A 20,219-nucleotide genomic window follows, 5' to 3' on the forward strand; every position below is an offset into this window, starting at 1 on the left:
AAAAGTGACAAAACCCTCTGCTTTTCCATCACTAACCTTCCTCAGTTACTTTCCTTATGTGCAACTTGTTAATGTGCTCATAATCCTTAGAAATCCTAATACGAGCAAATACATTCAATATACAAGCTCCAAAACAACACAATGGAGCTACCAAGCTCTCTCCTTAACAAATCATTTGTTGTTAATTTTTGCCGTGAAATCAACTTGGGTTCAATGAGTTGAACAAGTTTGCACAGCAACATAAAAACATTTTACAAATTGAGTCTTTTTAAAGCTGTCATGTGGGAAGATATGATTTTGCTCCATCACTCTGCCCAATGTCTGCGGAAGAAGTGCACTAAACGGATTTATGAATGGGAAGAGTTGACTCAATCAGTCTGCTGGGATCCACAGGGCATGTCTGTGACAGTAAGGCCGTGTGTCTCAATATCGATATGCTCCGTACATATTTGTTACTTTGCTGCACTTTCAAAATCAGGGACGAAATTCTCCCCTACCTGGCGGGGGGGGGGGGGGGGGGGGGGGGGGGGGTGTCCCGGCGTAGCGGAGTGGCGCCAACCACTCCGGCGCGGGCCTCCCGAAAGGTGCAGAATTCTCCCGCGCTGGAGTGGCTCCCGCTCTGCCGACAACGGCCTTTGGCGCTACGCCAGCCGGCATCGGGGCTGGCCGAAAGGCCTTTGCCGGTAGGCGTGAGTCCGCGCATGCGCCAGAGCGTCAGCGGCCGCTGACGTCACCACCGGCGCATGCCCGGTGGAGGGGGTCTCTTCCGCCTCCACCATGGTGGTGGCCGTGGCGGCGGCGGAAGAAAAAGAGTGCCCCCACGGCACTAGCCTGCCCGTCGATCGGTGGGTCCCGATCGCGGGTCAGGTCACTGTGGGGGCACCCCCCAGGGTCCGATCGCCCCGCGCCCCCCCCCAGGACCCTGGGGGCCCACTCACGCCGCCAATCCCACCGGCACAGAGGTGGTTTAAACCACATCGGCGGGAGCGGCCTAACAGGGGTGGGACTTCGGCGTGATTCCCGCTCCCACGGCGGGGCGAGATTTACGCCGGCCCCGGGCGATTCCCCGACCCTGCGGGGGGTCGGAGAATTCCGCCGCAGGTTCATCGGTGGCAACTCACTGAAGCATTCAATTACAGTGCTTCTCTTTTGGTCCAACAAAAGATTGTCAAAAAGAAGAATACAGTGATCCTTAAGGGGTACCAATAATTACACTTTAACAAAACTAAAAACTTTAAAAGGAAATTTAGTCCAAAGACGTGCAGGTTAGGTGAATTGGCAATGCTAAGTTGCCTCTTAGTGTCCAGGGGTGTACAGGATAGGGTACGGGGATAGGGTGGGGGAGTGCACCTGGGCATAGTGCAGGCTGGATGGCCTCCTTCTGCACAGTAGGGATTTCATAATTCTATGTTATTAAAATGGCATTTCAGGGGTACTAATGTATGCCAATGCCAGTCCCGCGACAACTCCACCACCACCCCCACCCCACCCAAACCTGGTGCGCACTGGTCATGGAAAGCTCAAGCCTACTGCTGGGTACCATGTTCTTAACTCCGGGACACCTGGATGCAAACATCGCTGTGGAAGAGAGGTAGCCAATCAAGCCAAATGATCCGTTAATGGCCGCCTTGGCCAGGCCTGCAAAACGCAATAGGGATGAATGACCTGTGAGCGGTGACCTTGGCCAGGACACTGGGACACTGGGACTCTGCTTCATAAAGTGAAATGGAATCTTTTATCATCCAACTAAAACTCTCGAACAGAAGAGAGAGAGACTTAATTTAGAAGCTCATAACCGAGTTACACTGCAGCACTGGTGCAAAATTGCAAAATGTTGCCAAATCAACAGTAAGAGTAATGTGCCCCCTTTGAAAACTAACAACGGCAATATTGTCAATGAATATAAGGAAGCGAGAGACATGTTGAATTGTATTATAATTACAGTAGCGGAAGAGCTTTAGCATGCTGGATATTGCAAATAAAGTAATATTAAATCAGGGACTCATCACAATTAGCCTGGGCAAAACAACAGTAATGAAGAAAACAAAGGCACTAAAGTGACAAACACCGAGGACCAGATGGCTTATCCATCTATTTATGGAACTAGGTACAAACATTGCAGATGAACTATAATCTTCCAGTGTTCTCCTGTTCGAAAACCATTCCTTTGTTTGAGAAATCACACACATCACTCTGCTATCTCAGAAAGGTGAGATGGGGTAAAAAGTTATGCTAATATCTACTGTCAGGTTGTTAGTCGAGTTTATATTTAAAGTTAGAGGGACTGGACACTTTGAAATGTTTCAGTTGCTCAGAGGGATCCAGCATGGATGTGTAAATGGCGGGTCATGCCTGATGAACCGGAGTGTATTTACTTTTTGAAGTGTCACTAAAGTAGTGGACAGGGGGAATTTCAATGGATATTATTTTTTGGACTAAGGGCTTCCAGTAGGTATTTGACCAACACTCTTATATGAGACAGTTGGCTTATGCTCAAAATCATGAAGTTAAGACAAATTATTGAATTGGTTAGGAAATTGGCTGCACAGCAGGAGACAGAGAGTAGGGGTAATGTGCAGGTACTCAAAATTGTCGGGTGTGATTAGTGGTGTACTGCAATGATCAGAGATGGGGCTTCAACCAAGCACCAGATTTAACAGCTTAGATGATGGGGTAAAGTAATGTATCCAATTTGCTAATGACACAAAGGTGGGGAACATTCTAAGCAGTGAGATCATAGAAGAGGTCATAGAATTCCTACAGTGCTGAAGGAGGCCATTCAGCCCATCAAGTCTGCACCAGCCCTTGGAAAGAGCGCCCTACTTAAGCCCGCACCTCCAACCTATCTCCGTACCCCTTCCTAACCGTTTGGCCACCAAGGGGCAATTTAGCATGGCCAATCCACCTAACCTGCACATCTACGGACTGTGGGAGGAAACCGGAACAGCCGGAGGAAACCCACACAGACACGGAGAGAAAGTGCAAACTCCACATAGTCACCCGAGGTCGGAATTGAACCTGGGTCCCTTGAGCTGTGAGGTGGCAGGGCTAACCACTGTGCCACCGTGCCGCCCATTTCAATGCAGGCAAATCTGAGATCATCACTTTAGACCTAAAAAGGTAGAATAGTGTATTTTCTAAATGGTCAAAATCGAGAAAAAGTAGAGGTCCAGAAGAGACTTGAAGACCCAGGTACAGAGATTACTAAAATGTCACAGAGGGATGCAGAAATAATCCAAAACATTAATGGAACAATGACTTTAGTATCTGGAGAATTAGAATAGAAGGGGGTAGAAGTTGTTCTTTAGCTATACAAAACCTTGGTTAGACCACGGCTGAAGTACTGCAAGCAGTTCTGAGCATCAACCTTTAGGAAGGAAGCACTGACCTTGGAGGGAGTGCAGCACAGATCTGCCAGAATCATACTTAAGACTCCAAGGGTTGAATTATGAACTGTGATTACACAAACTTGGCTGGACAGACTGATTTGATCATAGGTTTCAAGACAAAGCAGCAAAGGGAAGAGATACATTGATAGAAAGAAACTACTTCCAATGCTTGGGGAGTCTGAGCTGAGGGGGCATAGTCTAAAACCGAGAGCCAGATCTTTCGGGACTGACATTAGGAAACACTTCTGAGCAGAAGAGGTGGTGGAAGTTTGAAACCCTCTTCCAAAAACAGCACTTGATGCTAGAGGAATTGTTGGCAGCACGGTGGCGCAGTGGTTAGCACTGCTGCCTCAAGGCGCCGATGACCCAAGTTTGATCCCGGCTCTGGGTCACTGTCCATGTGGAGTTTGCTCCCACAACCCAAAGATGTGCAGGGTAGGTGGATTGGCCACGCTAAATTGCCCCTTAATTGAAAAAAACTGAATTGGGTACACTAAATTGGCAATTTTAAATCTCAGATTGATAACCAAAGGTATTGTGGGACATGGGGCAAAGGCATGGAGCATGATGCAAATCAGCCATGATCTCAATGAATAGCGGAACAGCGGTTAAATGGTCTACTCCATAATAGGTTGAAAAAAAATATTTTAGCAATAAAGGGGTTACCGGAGTTCATCAAAAGTTGATGTATGCACACAAATAAAAAGCTAGTTTAACACAAACAAACAGCAAGTGTTGTATCCAGAGTAACTAGCTTACAAAGGATGTGAGTGATGCATATTGCAGGTTCTGCTGAGATTTCACATAGCTTTCTGGAACCATGGGCAGGTTTACTCTTCACACGGTACGTTAAGCTCAACAGCTCTATCGGTCTTTTGAAGATGAGATTCATTGTAAAAAATCAATTAATTCCTCTCACCATTGTCTGAAATATCCAGTTTTGAAATGTTATGGATTTCTGCAATGCAGCCTTCTAAAATCTGAGCCCCACCTGACCTTAGCTGTGGACAAAGAAGCTTGAAATTAGTTTTATTGAGTAACTAAAATACCATGAGATTTAATTATCACAATTACAAATGAGCACTACAGAAATGTTTAGCTAATCATCTACTGGAAAATAGAAAATATCACCATATCTCTTCATTCACTTTGCAAACGTATAGATAGCATCCTTTTTTTTTTAAGGAGGAAGGCTACAATGTGGAGACAATTTTAAGAAAACTTTACAATTCCTAAAGATGCCCTTTAGATTTTATGACAAGCAGCCTAATGTTTGTAAATGCACTGGTCACTTCTGCCGCACTTAACGATATTCAAGGCTACTGCGATTCGACAAGAGCAGTTAAGTATGGTGACCTCTTGTCCCCTGCTACCTATAAAAGCCCAAAAGTGTTTAAATGCTACACAACGATCTGGTGAAATGAGAGATGTGTAAACTAGGAGCAAACTCTATAAAGTTTATTTTTAAAATCAAAGCATGTGCATTATCAACCATTAGATTTGAAAAGAGGTGCAGCACATTCTCGCTATCCAATAAAAAGCATACTCCGACTGGTCATCTTGTTGTGCTAAAACATTATCCAATAATTCAAATTAAGCAACGATAATAGAAAAAAGGGGGAATTTGGTGCTAAAAAATTTGAATTATCTGATAATTTGAATTTGGCGCCTTTGAATTGGGTGGACTGCAAACCGAAAATCAATGCAAAAGCAGCAGGAAGCAGCAATCAGCACATGGAACTAAATAAAGGTGGTTACTGTGATACCTGAATAATGTTCTAATGATTAATCTAGATTAAAGAAAAGCTTAGTGATTACTTCCTTACACAATGATATTTTGTTCACAAAGGCTCTCAACATGGTTATGCTAAATTCTTCCTCCCTCCCGCCATCTAGCATGTGAGAAATTCCAGCTCGAAGCAATCAGCAAACTTCATCATTTTAATCTCCTTGGCAAAAATTGTTTCATGATTAGCACAGGTGCTTTATTTTTTAAAACACTTTTTTCATATCTTAGTTTAAAACAAAATATGCATTCTATAGAGATTGCGCTCTGCATCATTAGAGGCTGTGGGCTTCAAAATCCTCGATCCTGATATAGGCTTCCTATTAAGTTTCTACCAGATGTTCAATTCCAATTGTAGCTTAAAAAAACATGTTAAAAATGACACAAAATTTATAAGCTTCATTTGTCCCAATTAATATTCATGGCATCTTACATTTCCTTAACTCCATTTTATAATATGCAGCTGCTACGAAAATGGATATTTTGAAAATTGCAACTGACACTCAAAAAATTAAGTAACATTAATTGACTTGACAATGACAACAGCCTAGAAATTTCTAATGAAGGCCATCATTTTAATTTGCAGATTTTATACCTGAAAAGGCAGACCACTACATTGTAAACAAGTAGTTTAAAACACGGCATGCCGTACATCAAGACACACCTAAAGGCCTTAAACGATCAAATGGAACTCGCCCAGCACATTAAACAAAACACTACACTTGAGCCAAAACGTTACTGCATAAATATCTCTGCCAAACAGTTCTAATGATAATCCTAACAGACAGATAAGGACGCCATTTATTGGATCAACAATGGTTAAGAGGCAGGGAGGGTACTTACACAGTGACCAAGCTAATGAAAGCAGCAGAGGGGGGAAAGAACAGCATACATCAGTGCGGAGCTGGAGTAGGCAATAGCATCACAGCGCAGCAGTTCAGCAACCCTGTCTTCTGCATCACACTAGCCCTTGAAAATTGTTAAAATAATTGGCTAAACAAGCCCTGAAACAGATCTGATCAGATAGCTGGTTTTGAAATATAGAACTACATGATCATCAAGTGGAGATTCACCAATATACATAGAAGCACCATCATTATTCAATTAGCTGATTAATATTTCTACACAGAACCTCTTGTGAGACATGTGCATTGAAGGGAAAAATTGATTCACTTACCCATGCCTGTTGAATTAATTTAATCTATTAAATTAGTATTGATACATTGTTGATTTAAAAAAAAATATTTTAATTCTCCTTTTTCACATTTTCTCCCAAATTTACACCCACCAACAGTAAACAATAATCAGTAACGAATGTAATGTCAATCCCCATATCAATAACAACGATCCCATCCTCCCACCAAACCCCAAACATTAGCCCGCATGTTCACATAAACAAATGACAAAAAGGAATCAGGAATTGGCTATAGTCACCATTAACACATAGAGACCCCCTCCCCTCAACCCTCCCATCCACTCTCTCTCTCCCCCCCCCCCCCCACACAACTAATGTTCGATGTTTTCCAGTTCTTGAAAGTGCATAGTGAATAATGCCCATGAATCGTAGAACCCTTCCATCCTTCCCCTCAGTTCAAATTTAACCTTCTGAAGAGTCAAGAATTCCAATAGGTCCCCTCGCCACGACAGGGCACAGGGTGGAGAGGTTGCTCTCCATCCCATCAGGATCCGCCTTCGGGCGATCAACGAGGCGAAGACTACAACATCTGCCTCCACAACTGTTTCCAACCCCGGCTGGTCCAACACCCTAAATATAGCCTCCCGAGGGCCTGGGTCCAATTTCACGTGCACCACTTTAGAGATTATCCTAAAAAAACCTCCTTCCAGTAATCCTCTAGGTTTGGACAGGACCAAAACATATGAACGTGATTTGCGGGGCCACCCCCACAATGTTCACACACATCTTCTACCCCTTCAAAGAATCGGTTCATCCTCGCCCTTGTGAGGTGTGCTCTGCATACCGCCTTCAACTGTCTCAGCTCCAACCTCGCGCACGAGGTGTAGGCGTTCAGTCTCCGGAGCACCTTACACCAGAACCCCTTCTCTATATCCTCTCCCAACTCTTCCTCCCACTTTGCTTTGATCCCTTCCAGTGGTGTCTTATCCTCTTCTAAAATAGCTCCGTAAACCGCTGACACTACCCCCTTCTCCAGTCCCCTTGTCGTCAGCACCTCCTCCAGCAATGTGGAGGCCGGCTTCTCCAGGAAGCTCTGTATCTCCTTTCTGACAAAATCTCGAACCTGCATATATCTAAACATTTCCCCCTGCTCCAGCCCATACTTCGCTTCCAGCTCCTTCAATCCTGCAAACCGACCCCCAAGAAACAAATCTTTTATTGTCTTAATCCCCTTCTCCTCCCATTTCCAAAATTTTCCATCCCACTTCCCTGGCTCAAATCTGTGGTTCCCTTTGGACCCTGCCCCCAACCTGAAGTGTTGGCGAAACTGCCTCCAAATTCTCAAAGAAGCTATTATTACCGGACTCCCTGAGTATTTCACCGGGATCATCGGGAGCGGAACTGTTGCTAGTGCCTTCAATCCCGACCCCCTGCACAAACTCTCCTCCATTCTGAAGATACGTTGTTGATTAACAGCTTTAGAAATGGTTACTGCCCGATTGTTTGGAACAATGCTAACCGATCAACATCCAATTCAGGAACTAAGGTTTATTGTCATATTCCACTTAGCCACAATTACAGAATTTATCTAAACTAGTGCAAGGTTATCAAGTAATATTAATCGACTTCCTTTACCTGGAATTACTGGACAGGGATACATTTTAACATATTAAAAACATGGTGCATTTCCCAAGGCATGGTGCTTTACAACAACACGGGGTTGGGCCATGCAGACCAAATTTGTGGAATTAAATGATCTCATCTGAGATGGTTGCAGAGAAGTGAAATATGCCTCAGAGAGTCAGAGATGGGAGAATCCAGGGCAGCATGGTGCCGCAATGGTTAGCACTGCTGTCTCACGGCGCTGAGGTCCCAGGTTCGATCCCGGCTCTGGGTCACTGTCCGTGTGGAGTTTGCACATTCTCCCATGTTTGTGTGGGCTTCGCCCCCACAAGCCAAAAATGTGCAGGTTAGGTGGATTGGTCACACTAAATTGCCCCTTAATTGGAAAAAATGAATTGGGTACAGTAAATTTATTTTTAAAAAAAGAGATGGGAGAATCAGCCACTGTTTCAAATTTTGATTGTTACACAACAGCCGCTATATTTTTTTAAATCATGCGCGAGGTTCAGGCTTGGATGTGATGTTCACCGCAGCCAAATGGCAACCACTGGCAAGACTCTTTTATGAGAACTAGTCACTTGCTGCAGTACTGAGGGATTTAGGGGCAGCACAGTGGATAGCACTGTTGCTTCACAGCTCCAGGGTCCCAGGTTCGATTCCCGCCATGGGTCATTGTCAAGAAAAATAAACACCCTAAAGATTAATAAGACACCTCTAATGTATCCTTCAAACCTGAAATATTAAGTGAGTTTTAAGTAAATTAATTCAATGAATAAACTATTCCTTCTTACCTCACAATTGCTAAGATCAAGAGAAACATCTTTTAGTTGAGGATTGCAAGAAAGGCCAAGTAAAAGTGCTCTGTAAAGAAAGAATTGCCTTAAAATAAACATTGCATTGCCAACCTTGGCAGTATTTAAAAGAAAACACCAAGTCTACTAAAAATTTTCACTATTTGTTTTTGCTTCTTGCTGAAACTTAAGTAGCAATTATAAATTACCCACTTCACAGCATGGCATTTAATGGCTCAAAGTTAAAAGAAGGTTCTTCACATAATGCAGAAAATAAAGCTTCAGGTACATTTGTGTACTGCAGTGGATCAGAGAAAAGGTTCGGATTCAAAGCAGCTTAGCCCAGTGTGAGGAAAGTCTCTCTCTCTCTGCTGGCTGTTAATGGTTCGAGGTGAAATGAGGATGGACATCCTCAAACAAGATCCTCGTGGTAGTCGGCCTCCAACATACAGCTGGACTAATTCAGCATTAATTAGCAATTAAGATCGATTGTGTCAGAGTTGAAAAAAACTGTCACACTGATGCGTACAGTCTGCATTTTTGACGTTGGGAGATCATTAGGGCAGAGTAAAGAGAGCTTCACACTGCATCTAGCCGTTCAATATCTGACTTGGTGAAGCTTGACGCTGATACTGGGTGCTTTACAAAAATAAGACTTGAATTCCCCACCACAAACCTCAGTTAATTTGTGAAGCATAAATAAATAAATAAATATAGAGCTAATATAAAAAATATAAAACAAAATTCCAGTCAATTGGCAGCACCATGAGTTTGCCCACCAATGGGTTGCACTCAGCAATAGCAAGATAGGAATTCAAACTCAAGATATGTGAGGCAAGTTCTATTGATAACACAGCATATTGCTGGGAAAAAGGAGAAACAAAGCATCAATCAGATATTTCCTTGCGCTGTGAGAAAACAAAACAGCGACAAATTACTAGTTCTGCGGCACTAAACGGGACACATCTTTGAGAAGCTGACATGTAACCAGCAGGGGAACTCCGGAGCAAATCAACTGCCTGGACTCTTGACCGGAGGATGTTAACTGGCTTAATGAGGTGATAGGAGGACAAGAAGGAGAATTATTCTTGGTAAAACTAACCTGTTAATACATAGAAGCCAAAGAGACAGCATTGTTAAAGGTATTGTGCACCAAAGAGAAGAAACAAATACTGACTTGACTGCATCCGGAGGGAGTTTCGTGCCTGACAGGTTGATGTGTCTCAAAGCCAGTGAACTGCTAAAAAACAGTTTGAAGGATGGAGGGACTTCCTTTCCTTTCCTGTGGCATTGAAAGATGAAGATTGCAAGAGATCAGTCATACAGCAGTGTCATAGACTCAGCAACACACAATTGAGTGAAAGCCATATGCGATGCTTCGTTCATTTGAATACACTAAAATGAAACGTTATAGATCATAGAATCCCTGCAGTGCAGAAGGAGGCCATTCAGCCCATCGAGTCAACACCAGCCCTTCAAATGAGCATTCTACCCCTGTCTCCTCCCTTGTCCGCCCCCATCCTATCCCAGCAACCCGATAACCTAACCTACACTTACCTGGACACTAAGGGGCAACTTAGCATGGCCAATCCACCTAACCTGCTCACCTTTGGACTGTAGAAGGGAACCGGAGCACCCAGTGGAAACCCACGCAGATACAAGGAGAACGTACAAACTCCGTTCAGACAGTGACCCAAGACTGGAATTGAACCTGGGTCCCTGCCACTGTGAGGCAGCAGTGCTAACCACTGTGCCACCGTGCCGTCCGTGATACATGTGTACCAAAGACATAGGGCTGGATTCTCCTGCCCCGCCTGCTGGAAGAACACCACGGGCGAGATGTCGGCAATGAAAAAATCCGTTGACCTCTGGCGGGATTCTCCAGTCGCCGGGGAAACGCGGGCGGAGAATCCCGTCCATAATAAAAAATGTGCAGCGCCTGCTAGTGCTGAATACCCTGGTTCCTGGGGGATTACTGAAAAATCAATTCAAAAATAATAAGACCAATGGTAAGCCTGCAGGACAGAGTAACAATCTGGATAAAATTAAACCCAATGGATCTGGAAGGGACAGACAGCTCAAAAAAGGAAAATGGGCAGTAGTAACTAAAGTGGCAGCAGGAATAAAGTATAACTTAAAAGTGAAAGGCAAAGACAATTTATCTGGGTGAAGCATTTAAAAAAAAAAATGACTTATTAGAAACCAAAAGATTTTTTCGAATAGCCATTAGAGATGTGGCTGCAGAGTGTTCAAAGCTTTTTCAGGAGGGGATAGGCAAAATAGAAACAAAGGATGTAGACCTGATAATGCAGGATAGGAAAAAGAGAGCATAGAAAAGAACTACTTTCACATTAGATACAGCATCGTTTGAGTGAAGCTAAGAAACAACAAGGGCACAAACATTGATGGGAATAGTTTATGCACCCTTATCAGTTAGTGTTGCATCAGGTAGAGCATAAATCATGAAATTAGGGATCAGGAAACTAGGGTAATATAGCAATCAAAGGTGGCTTTAATCTTCAGACTGACTGTGGAAAGTCAATTTTCAGTAATAGTGCAGTAAGTGAGTTCATTAATACGTTTAAGATAGTTCTATTAATCAGTACGCCAATGAAGCAACTAGGCCAACAGGATCTTTTAGTTCTATTAATGGTGCAAGAGACAGAGCTAATCAATAACTTTGTAGCAAATAAAGAGTGATCATAGTATGATTGAACTTTATACTGAGTTTGACAGTGATTTAGTTTAGTCCAAAATTAGGGCCTTCAAACTGAACAAAGCAAACTACAAAGTTATGAAGAGTGAATTGGCTGAAGGAAACCAAATTTAAAACTATGACGGTAAATAAACATTAGCAAACATTTAAAGAATTGATAATTCCAGGAAATGGTTATGTGAAAATAAGATAGTAAACTAGCAAGAGACAAAGCAAGGTTATAGAAGCTTCTGTGCATGTGCAAAATGGAAGAGAAGAAAAGCAAAAGTACGCATGGGTCCCTGAGAGGCCGAAGAAGTATTAATAGGAGATAAGGAAATGAAAAATGAAATGAAATGAAAAATGAAAATTGCTTATTGTCACATGTAGGCTTCAATGAAGTTACTGTGAAAAGCCCTAGTCACCACAATCCGGCGCCTGTCCGGGGAGGCTGGTACGGGAACCGAACCATGCTGCTGGCCTGCTTGGTCTGCTTTAAAAGCCAGCGATTTAGCCCAGTGAGCTAAACCAGCCCGTAATGGCAAAGATATTAATAATTTGCATCTGTTTTTAAAGGATTTGGGCTGGTGTGGGAAGATGTACCTGGAGGTAGAAGATCAACTATAATCTGATTGGTGGAGCACGCTCAAAGGGCTGAATGGTTTAGTCCTGCTCCTGTTGCTCATATTCTTATACTAATGTTTTACTGTTGGACCATATTGACATTTTATGACTTTGCAAACAAAATCTTTTCCAGTCAATGGCCATGCAATCACTCTTCTTTTGGAAGCCCTCAAATCTTTATGAATTGTGAAGGATAATGGTCTTCCCAGGTTTGATAGTTTACCCAACACTATAGTCAGCCTTTAGAGTGTAGCCACCTGGGGTGGCCACTGCCCAACACAAAATGGAAGATTGCAAAGAATGCAGGGAAAACGGACATGTTGGAAAGCAAGCAGCTTGCAAGGCGATTGTGTATTGGGACGACTGCAGAAACCGGTTTTGACTGCTGCAGAGACCAGACAGCACTGTGAAAGAAAACACGTTAACATACTAATGAGGCAATACCGGGCGAGTCCCAGATACAATGGACACAAGTTAAGCACAAACTGATACATTCTATGGAAGGCCAGACCCAGTGGTGCCAGAGAAGCCCAAAACAAAAGGTCCCAAGAACCGCCCCAGCAACCAAGGAACTGCCCTAGGATTGGGGGGGTTCAAACATATCGATTGGGAAGAGACCCAATCGATTCCAAGCAGGTAAGGGAGTCCGCCCAAAGGGGCGCGGACCCCCTGGGACCTATAAAAGAAAGGTCCCACACATGGTTCAGTCTCCTGTCTCCGGGCTCCTGTCTTCTACTACAGCCTTCGAACAGCAGCCACCAACAAGTAAGTGCCTAACGATGACGACCGCTACCAGACATAGGCACTCCTGACACCCTTGGCAATTGATAGCAATCCAAAGTCTGCAGACCAGAGCAGAGCAAGAGGCCTTGTTCCCTGATCTCGCAGTTCCTTCGAGATAAGTATTAGTTGTTTAGCGGTAGGAGTAAGTTTAATCCTTTAGTGTGTGCTTGGGTAGTTATTATAATTGTATTATAATAAACTCTAGTTGTTTGGACTTACTAATTGGTGTACGGTTTTATTGCTTTGAACTTCACCTTGAAGCTTGTGGCGGTGTCTTAACGGCACCTGGTGACTCCAGAGCTTAGAACGAGAAACAGAGCCAAAGTGAGTGTTAAGCACACTCACCCAGAACGACCAACAAGAATAATATGATCTACGAGAGGAGAAGGTTGTATGGAATGAAATCCATCTGGATATTCAATCCAGATACACGTTTTTACTCTGAAAGAGCCGGTAAGAGGTCTTTGCATGTGAAAGACATCTTATAATTGCAGCTTTCTTAACCATGCATCCACCCGTTGTATTTTTAGACTTCACCGGCTGTACTTTTTGTGCCCCCTTCGAACCAAAGTAGCACCTAAAATACACAAGAACGCTTGGCGTGGGATTCACACCAGAAATCATACAGAAAGCAGAGCCAGTGTCCTCTCAGACAGCAGAAAAATAAACACGAATAGTTCTTTTCTCAACAATTGACCTGTTGTGTACTGCTGGCATTTTCAGGTTTTTTTTTATATTTGTTCAGTAGATTTGATGGCAGAACATTTATATTTCACCTCCCTGACTGTAATATTAAAGATTTTACACTTAAAAATCGTAATCTTGAACCAGTGCTGCACCACAACTCAAATGTGAACTTTTGTTTCTGCTAATGGAAAACAAATTCCGTGCACACTGGTTAGAATTGGTGATGCTATGTGAAGCTACTTCCTTAGAAATCCATGCAAATGTTGTAATTTTCTCAGAGCAACAACACAGAGCATGAATTTCCAGCCATCCTTTAATTCAAAGAAATCTCCTCCATCAGTTAACTTTGGCCTGGACTAACGAGAACTATATTAGTAGGGGAAATTGTGATTTTGAAGAAATGCCACTATAATATCTAGACTGATTGGAATCTGGCTGACCACTGAAGCTCAGGGAGAGGGGCTGACATATGAAAAAGGCGTATGTCTTTATCACTGTACAACATTCAAACACTGATGATTGACAGCAGTGATCACGTTTTGCAAAGGTGCAAAAGGACACAAGAGGCCTCAATGTCTTTTTATAATCTTCTGAAATGATGTGGCTCAGACAATTTTTTTTTTCCGATTCACATTTTCAAATAATTCTTGCAGATGCAATTGTCCTTTTGGCATATCTGCCCTGAATCATTGATGGCAGGCACCTCGCACTCTCATGGCAACAAAGAAGGAAAACTCATCAGCCCCAATATTTATAGAAGAGGTGGGCAGGGTACAGGGAACCATGCTGAGGACCTAGAGGACCTTCAAATTTAATGGCAGGATGTAATAATCTTTTGCTCAATTCCCCACCCAGAAACACACCGAATCGACAATCTAAAATCAGGGGCGGAATTCTCCGACCCCCGCAGGGTCAGGGAATCGCCCGGGTCCGGCGTAAATCCCGCCCCCACCGTGGCCAGAATTCTCTGCCACACGGGAATCGGCGGGAGCGGGAATCACGCCCCGCCGATTGGCGGGCCCCCCGTGGCAATTCTCCGGCCCGCGATGGGCCAAAGTCCCGCCGCTGACAGGCTGACAGGCCAATCCCGCCAACGTGGTTTAAACCACCTCTGTGCCGGCGGGATTGGCGGCGCGAACGGGCCCCGGGGGTGCTCCCACGGTGGCCTGGCCCGCAATTGGGACCCACCAATCAGCGGGCGGGCCTGTGCCGTGGGGGCACTCTTTTTCTTCCGCTGCCGCCACGGCCTCCACCATGGCGGAGGCGGAAGAGACCCCCCCCACCGCGCATGCGCCGGTGGTGACGTCAGGGGCCGCTGATGCCTTGGCGCATGCGCGGACTCACACCGGCCGGCAAAGGCCTTTCGGCCAGCCACGACGCCGGCCGGTGGGCGCCAACGGCTGTTGCCACCGGTTTTGGCGTCAGTCGGCGTAGCGTGAGCCACTCCGGCGTGGGCTAGCCCCTAAAGGTGCGGAGAATTCCGCACCTTTAGGGGAGGCCCGATGCCGGAGCGGTTGGCCCCACTCCGCTACGCCGGGGCACCCCGCCCCGCTGGGTAGGGGAGAATTTCGCCCCAGTGTCTTAAACTTTTTTTTGCTAAATTTACCCTGATCTTTCTTTTCCAGTTAGGGGGCAATTTAGCATAGCCAATCCATCTACCCAGCACATCTTTGGGTTGTGGGTATGAGACCCATGCAAACTCCACAAGGACAATGACCCGGGACCGGGATCGAACCCGGGCCTTGGCGCCGTGAAGCAGCAGTGCTAACCACAGCTCCACCATGCCGCCTCCATCTTAAACTTAAATAAAGGAAATTATGAGGGTATGAGTTCAGGGAGGCTAATGTGGACATGAAAAATAGGGTAAAAGGTAAGATGGCAGAAAAGCAATGGCCGACATTTGAAAAGATATTTCCTAACTCCAACATAACATACTCCATTGGGAAAGACTTTATGAGAAGGAAGCACCATCAGTGGCTAATTAAGGGAGCTAAGGATAATATCAAAGTAAAGAAAAAACGGTTGAGTGGTAAGACTAGCAGATTGGGAAAGTTTTGGAAACCGGCAAAGAATGACTGAAAAAATTAAGAGGAAGAAATTAGGATCTGAGGGAAATCTAGCAGGAAACATAAAAACAGACCATAAAAGTATATGAAAAGGAAAAGAGTAGCTAAAGTGAGCATTGGTCCACAGAGAGAGAGACTGGGGAATTAATAATAGGAAACAAAGAAATGGCAGAGACTTTGAACAAGCACTTTATATCTGTCATCATAATAGAAGACAAAATGCATCGGAAGACAGGCAGGAACTTATTTATACCATGATCACTAGAGAAAAATACATCAGAAACATAATGAGACTAAAGGCTGACAAGCCCACTGAACATGATGACCTGCTCCCTGGGGTCTATAAAAGAAGTGATTGCAGAAATAGTGAATCACAGAATTTACAGTGCAGAAGGAGGCCATTCGGCCCATCGAGTCTGCACCGGCCCTTGGAAAGAGCACCCTACCCAAGCCCACACCACCACCCTATCCCCATAACCCAGCAACCCCAACCAACCTTTTCTGACACTAAGGGCAATGTAGCATGGCATATCCACCTGACCTGCACGTCTTTGGACTGTGGGAGGAAACCGGAGCACCCGGAGGAAACCCACGCAGACACGGGAAGAAAGTGCAAACCCCGCACAGACAGTGACCCAAACATGAATTTGAACCTGGGACCCTGGTGCTGTGAAGCAACTGTGCTAACCAACTGTGCTACCATGCCCCCCGTGACGGAACGGGGTTCCTGCTCTGTGAAATGAAGAGTTGGCAGGAAACACATCCTTGCCGATCACAGCAGCTAACAACCATTTACATCACTCAGATGGAAATGCCGGCTCAAGAGAGCTACTAGCGAATCTGATTAGCCAGCAAGTCTGTAGTCCCAGCAGCGCACGCACTGGGACAAGAAGCAATTTCAAATTCCTAAGTTCTAGAGTCCAGGACCAAGTAAGTGCAGAGACATTACCCCTGGGGAGGGTAGATGAGGGTCAGGGGGAGGCTGGGAGGTGTTCGATGTGGGAGGGGAGTCCTTGAAAGAGGTTCCCCCAACTTTGTGCCTATGTTCTGAGCTGGGTGAGCTGCTGGGCCTCCTTCTTGACCCTGAGCAACACCAACCAGCTTCAAAATTGAGGCTGGACAGAAAGTGTCATATTTTTATCCTGAAATAAGACACCAATCACTCCGAAGGGATTGTGTAAGCATGTTGTGGGTTAATTTATTTAAACATAGAACATAGAAAAATACAGCACAGAACAGGCCCTTCGGCCCACGATGTTGTGCCAAACCTTTGTCCTAGATTAAGAACAAACTAATCTACATCCCATCATTCTACCGTAATCCATGTACCTATCCAATAGCCGCTTGAAGATCCTGTGGGCGCGATTCTCCGCACCCCACGCCGGGTGGGAGAATCGCGGGATGGCCAGGCGAATGACGACACGCCGTCCTGGCACCCCCCGCGATTCTCCCACCCCCCCAAAATGGCATGCCGTGTTTTTCGACAGGCCGCTTGGAGAATCGCCGATTCTCCGGCCGGGATGGGCTGAGCGGCCTGCCGAACCCGACCGGTTCACGCCGGCGCCAACCACACCTGGTCGCTGCGTGTGGGGCCTGTGGGGGGCGGAGGGAGGATTGAGCACCATGGGCGTGCTCAGGAGATGTCTGGTCCGCGATCGGTGCCCACCGATCGTCAGGCCGGTGTCTCTAAAAGACGCACTCTTTTCCCTCCGCCGCCCCACAAGATCAAGCCGCCATGCCTTGCGGGGCAGTGGAGGGGAAGACGGCAACCACGCATGCGTGGGTTGGCGCCGGCCAAACTGCGCATGCGCGGCTGATGTCACTTAGGCGCTGCCGGCAACATAATTCCCGACGCGCTGCTTTGACGCAAGCGTCAAGGCCCGGCGCCTGAGATTCACGCACCGCCGCTCCTAGTCCCCCAGGGGAGAGAATAGGGGGCGAGGTGTGAAACACTCTGGGTTTCACTCCAGCATCGGCTGTTTGTCTCCCGATGGGAGAATTCCACCGCTAATGTTTCCGACTCTACTACTTCCACAGGCAGTGCATTCCATGCCCCCACTACTCTCTGGGTAAAGAACCTACCTCTGACATCCCCCCCTATATCTTCCACCATTCACCTTACATTGATGTCCCCTTGTAATAGTTTGTTCCACCCGGGGAAAAAGTCTCTGACTGTCTATTCTATCTATTCCCCTGATCATCTTATAAACCTCTATCAAGTCACCCCTCATCCTTCTGCGTTCTAATGAGAAACTGCCGAGCACCCTCAACCTTTCCTCGTAAGACCTACTCTCCATTCCAGGCAACAGCCTAGTAAATCTCCTTTGCACCTTTTCCAAAGCTTCCACATCCTTCCTAAAATGAGGCGACCAGAACTGCACACAGTACACCAAAATGTGGCCGTACCAAGGTTTTGTACAGCTGCATCATCACCTCACAGCTCTTCAATTCAATCCCTCTGCTAATGAACACTAGCACACCATAGGCCTTCTTCATAGCTCTATCCACTTGAGTGGCAACTTTTAAAGATCTATGAACATAGACACCAAGATCTCTCTGCACTTAAGAACATATACATGGATATGGGGCTGGTTTAACTCAGTTGGCTGGACAGCCAATTTGTGATGCAGAGCGAGGCCAGCAGCGTGGGTTCAATTCCTATACTGGCTGAGGTTATCCATGAAGGCCCTTCCTTTTCAACCGTGCCCCTCGGCTGAGATGTGGTGTTCCTCAAGTTAAATCACCACCAGTCAGCCCTCCCTCTCAAAGAGGAAAGCAGCCTATGGTCATTTAGGACTATGGCAATTTTACTAATCTTACATGGGTAGAAAGCTTGAGGACAACAGAGCTGTGCTGTCAGCGCTGTGTTCTGCTCATAGGCCAAAGTGAACCTGAGGCTGGAGCACAGGGCACGCTTCCCTTCTGGTGATGTCAGGCTGCTAACCCTTAAAGATATATGATAACAGAAAGCAGCCCTTAAATGGCCAAAGGTCAGCAACATAGGGGCTCAACTGGGACCTGAGTGGGAGGTCCACCCCAGCCCTTGTCCTTCCCATATAAACTAGAGATAGGTCAGCAGAAAGGCCATCCAGGATATTTGATGGGTTCCTGCTGGCAAAGGACCATACATTTCTGCCCAAAGTATGCAGAGCAATATAGATAATGAGTGGGTAAAGCTATTGGCACGTACAGTATAATGCCGGAAAATGCAAGGTTGTCCACTTTGATGGGAAGAATAGAAACGCAGACTATTACTTCAGAATATTATTGAAAAGGCAACTGTAGAGCCCAGCAGGAGAGAGAGATCTGGGCACTCTTGTACACGAGTACAAAAGTTAGCAAGCAAGTAATTAAGACGGCCAACATTATTGCAAGTGGACATTACATGAAAATAGGGAAGTCTTGCTTCAACTTGTACAGAGTATTAGTAAGACCAAGCACTGTAAGCATTTTTGGTCTCCTTATTTAGGAACGGAAATGCTTGCATTGGATGCAGTTTAGGGAACATTCATTAGGCCGATTCCAAGGCTGTGGGAGGGGTTGTCTTATGAGAAAAGGCTCAACAGATTAGGCCTTTACTCATCGGAGTTTAGAAGAACGAGGGGTCTTATTGAAACATAAGATTCTGAAGAGGCTGGGCGGATACTGAGATGATATTTTCTCTCTTGAGGAATTGAGAACGAGGGGACACAGTGGAACAATAATGAAATGAAAATCGCTTATTGTCATGAGTAGGCTTCAATGAAGTTACTGTGAAAAGCCCCTAGTCGCCACATTACGGCGCCTGTCCGGGGAGGCTGGTACGGGAATCGAACCGTGCTGCTGGCCTGCCTTGGTCTGCTTTAAAAGCCAGCGATTTAGCCTTGTGAGCTAAACCAGCCCCTATAAAAGGTTAAGGCTAAGATTATTTTTTTAATATAAATTTAGAGTACCAATTCCTTTTTTCCAATTAAGGGGCAATTTAGCCTGGCCAATCCACCTATCCTGCACATCTTTGGGTTGTGGGGGCGAAACCCACGCAAACACGGGGAGAATGTGCAAACTCCAAACAGACAGTGACCCAGAGCCTGGGATCAAACCTGGGACCTCGCTAACTAGTGCACCACTGTCCTACCCTGATTTAAGGCTAAGATGAGGAAGAATTTCTTCTCCGAGGGTGGTCAGTCGTTGGAATTCCCTTCCCCACAGAGCAGTGAACGCTGGGTCATTAAATGTATACAGATTTTTGATCCACAAGAGAGCCAAGAGGTACAGGACACGGAAGAAAGGGGAGTTTCTGCCACAAATGCATTAACCATGATCTTGCTGAATAGCAGAGCGGGTTCAATGGGCTGAATGGTCTACTCCTATTTCTTATGAGCTTATCAACTTATAAGCAATGGTGGCATTAATTGCCGTGAATTGTGATCTAGAATGCCCTGCCTGTAAGTGGTAGCAGATTCATCAGCAACTTTCAAAGGGAATTGGATAAATTATTGAAGGAAGCACACCTACAGGGCTTTGGAGTGAGACTAAATTGGAAAGCTCTTTCATAGGGCTAGTACAGGCAGGATTGGATGAACTGCCTCCTTCTGCACTGCATCATACAATGAATCAATGGAACCAAATTCAAAGGTGATCTATTTCGCAGTGTACTTATC

At 45.4% G+C, this 20,219-nt stretch overlaps 1 protein-coding gene across 7 annotated transcripts in view; it reads right to left on the bottom strand.

The window, feature by feature from the left end:
• LOC119965968 (F-actin-uncapping protein LRRC16A-like) overlaps positions 1-20,219 on the bottom strand; it is a 458,632-nt gene that overhangs the window by 195,282 nt on the left and 243,131 nt on the right. For 4 of the 7 annotated variants that reach the window (XM_038797016.1, XM_038797018.1, XM_038797021.1 and 1 more), the window contains exons 16-19: positions 9,902-10,006; positions 8,725-8,794; positions 6,019-6,030; positions 4,309-4,390 (exon numbers count right to left, since the gene is read on the bottom strand). In XM_038797016.1, the coding sequence (XP_038652944.1) occupies positions 4,309-4,390; positions 6,019-6,030; positions 8,725-8,794; positions 9,902-10,006 (269 nt within the window). The remainder of the gene's footprint in view (positions 1-4,308; positions 4,391-6,018; positions 6,031-8,724; positions 8,795-9,901; positions 10,007-20,219) is intronic. The other 3 variants (XM_038797019.1, XM_038797017.1, XM_038797022.1) reach the window with 1 other exon arrangement.

The sequence above is a fragment of the Scyliorhinus canicula genome, chromosome 5 (genome assembly GCF_902713615.1).
Source record: "Scyliorhinus canicula chromosome 5, sScyCan1.1, whole genome shotgun sequence".
Taxonomy (NCBI): Eukaryota; Metazoa; Chordata; class Chondrichthyes; order Carcharhiniformes; family Scyliorhinidae; genus Scyliorhinus; species Scyliorhinus canicula.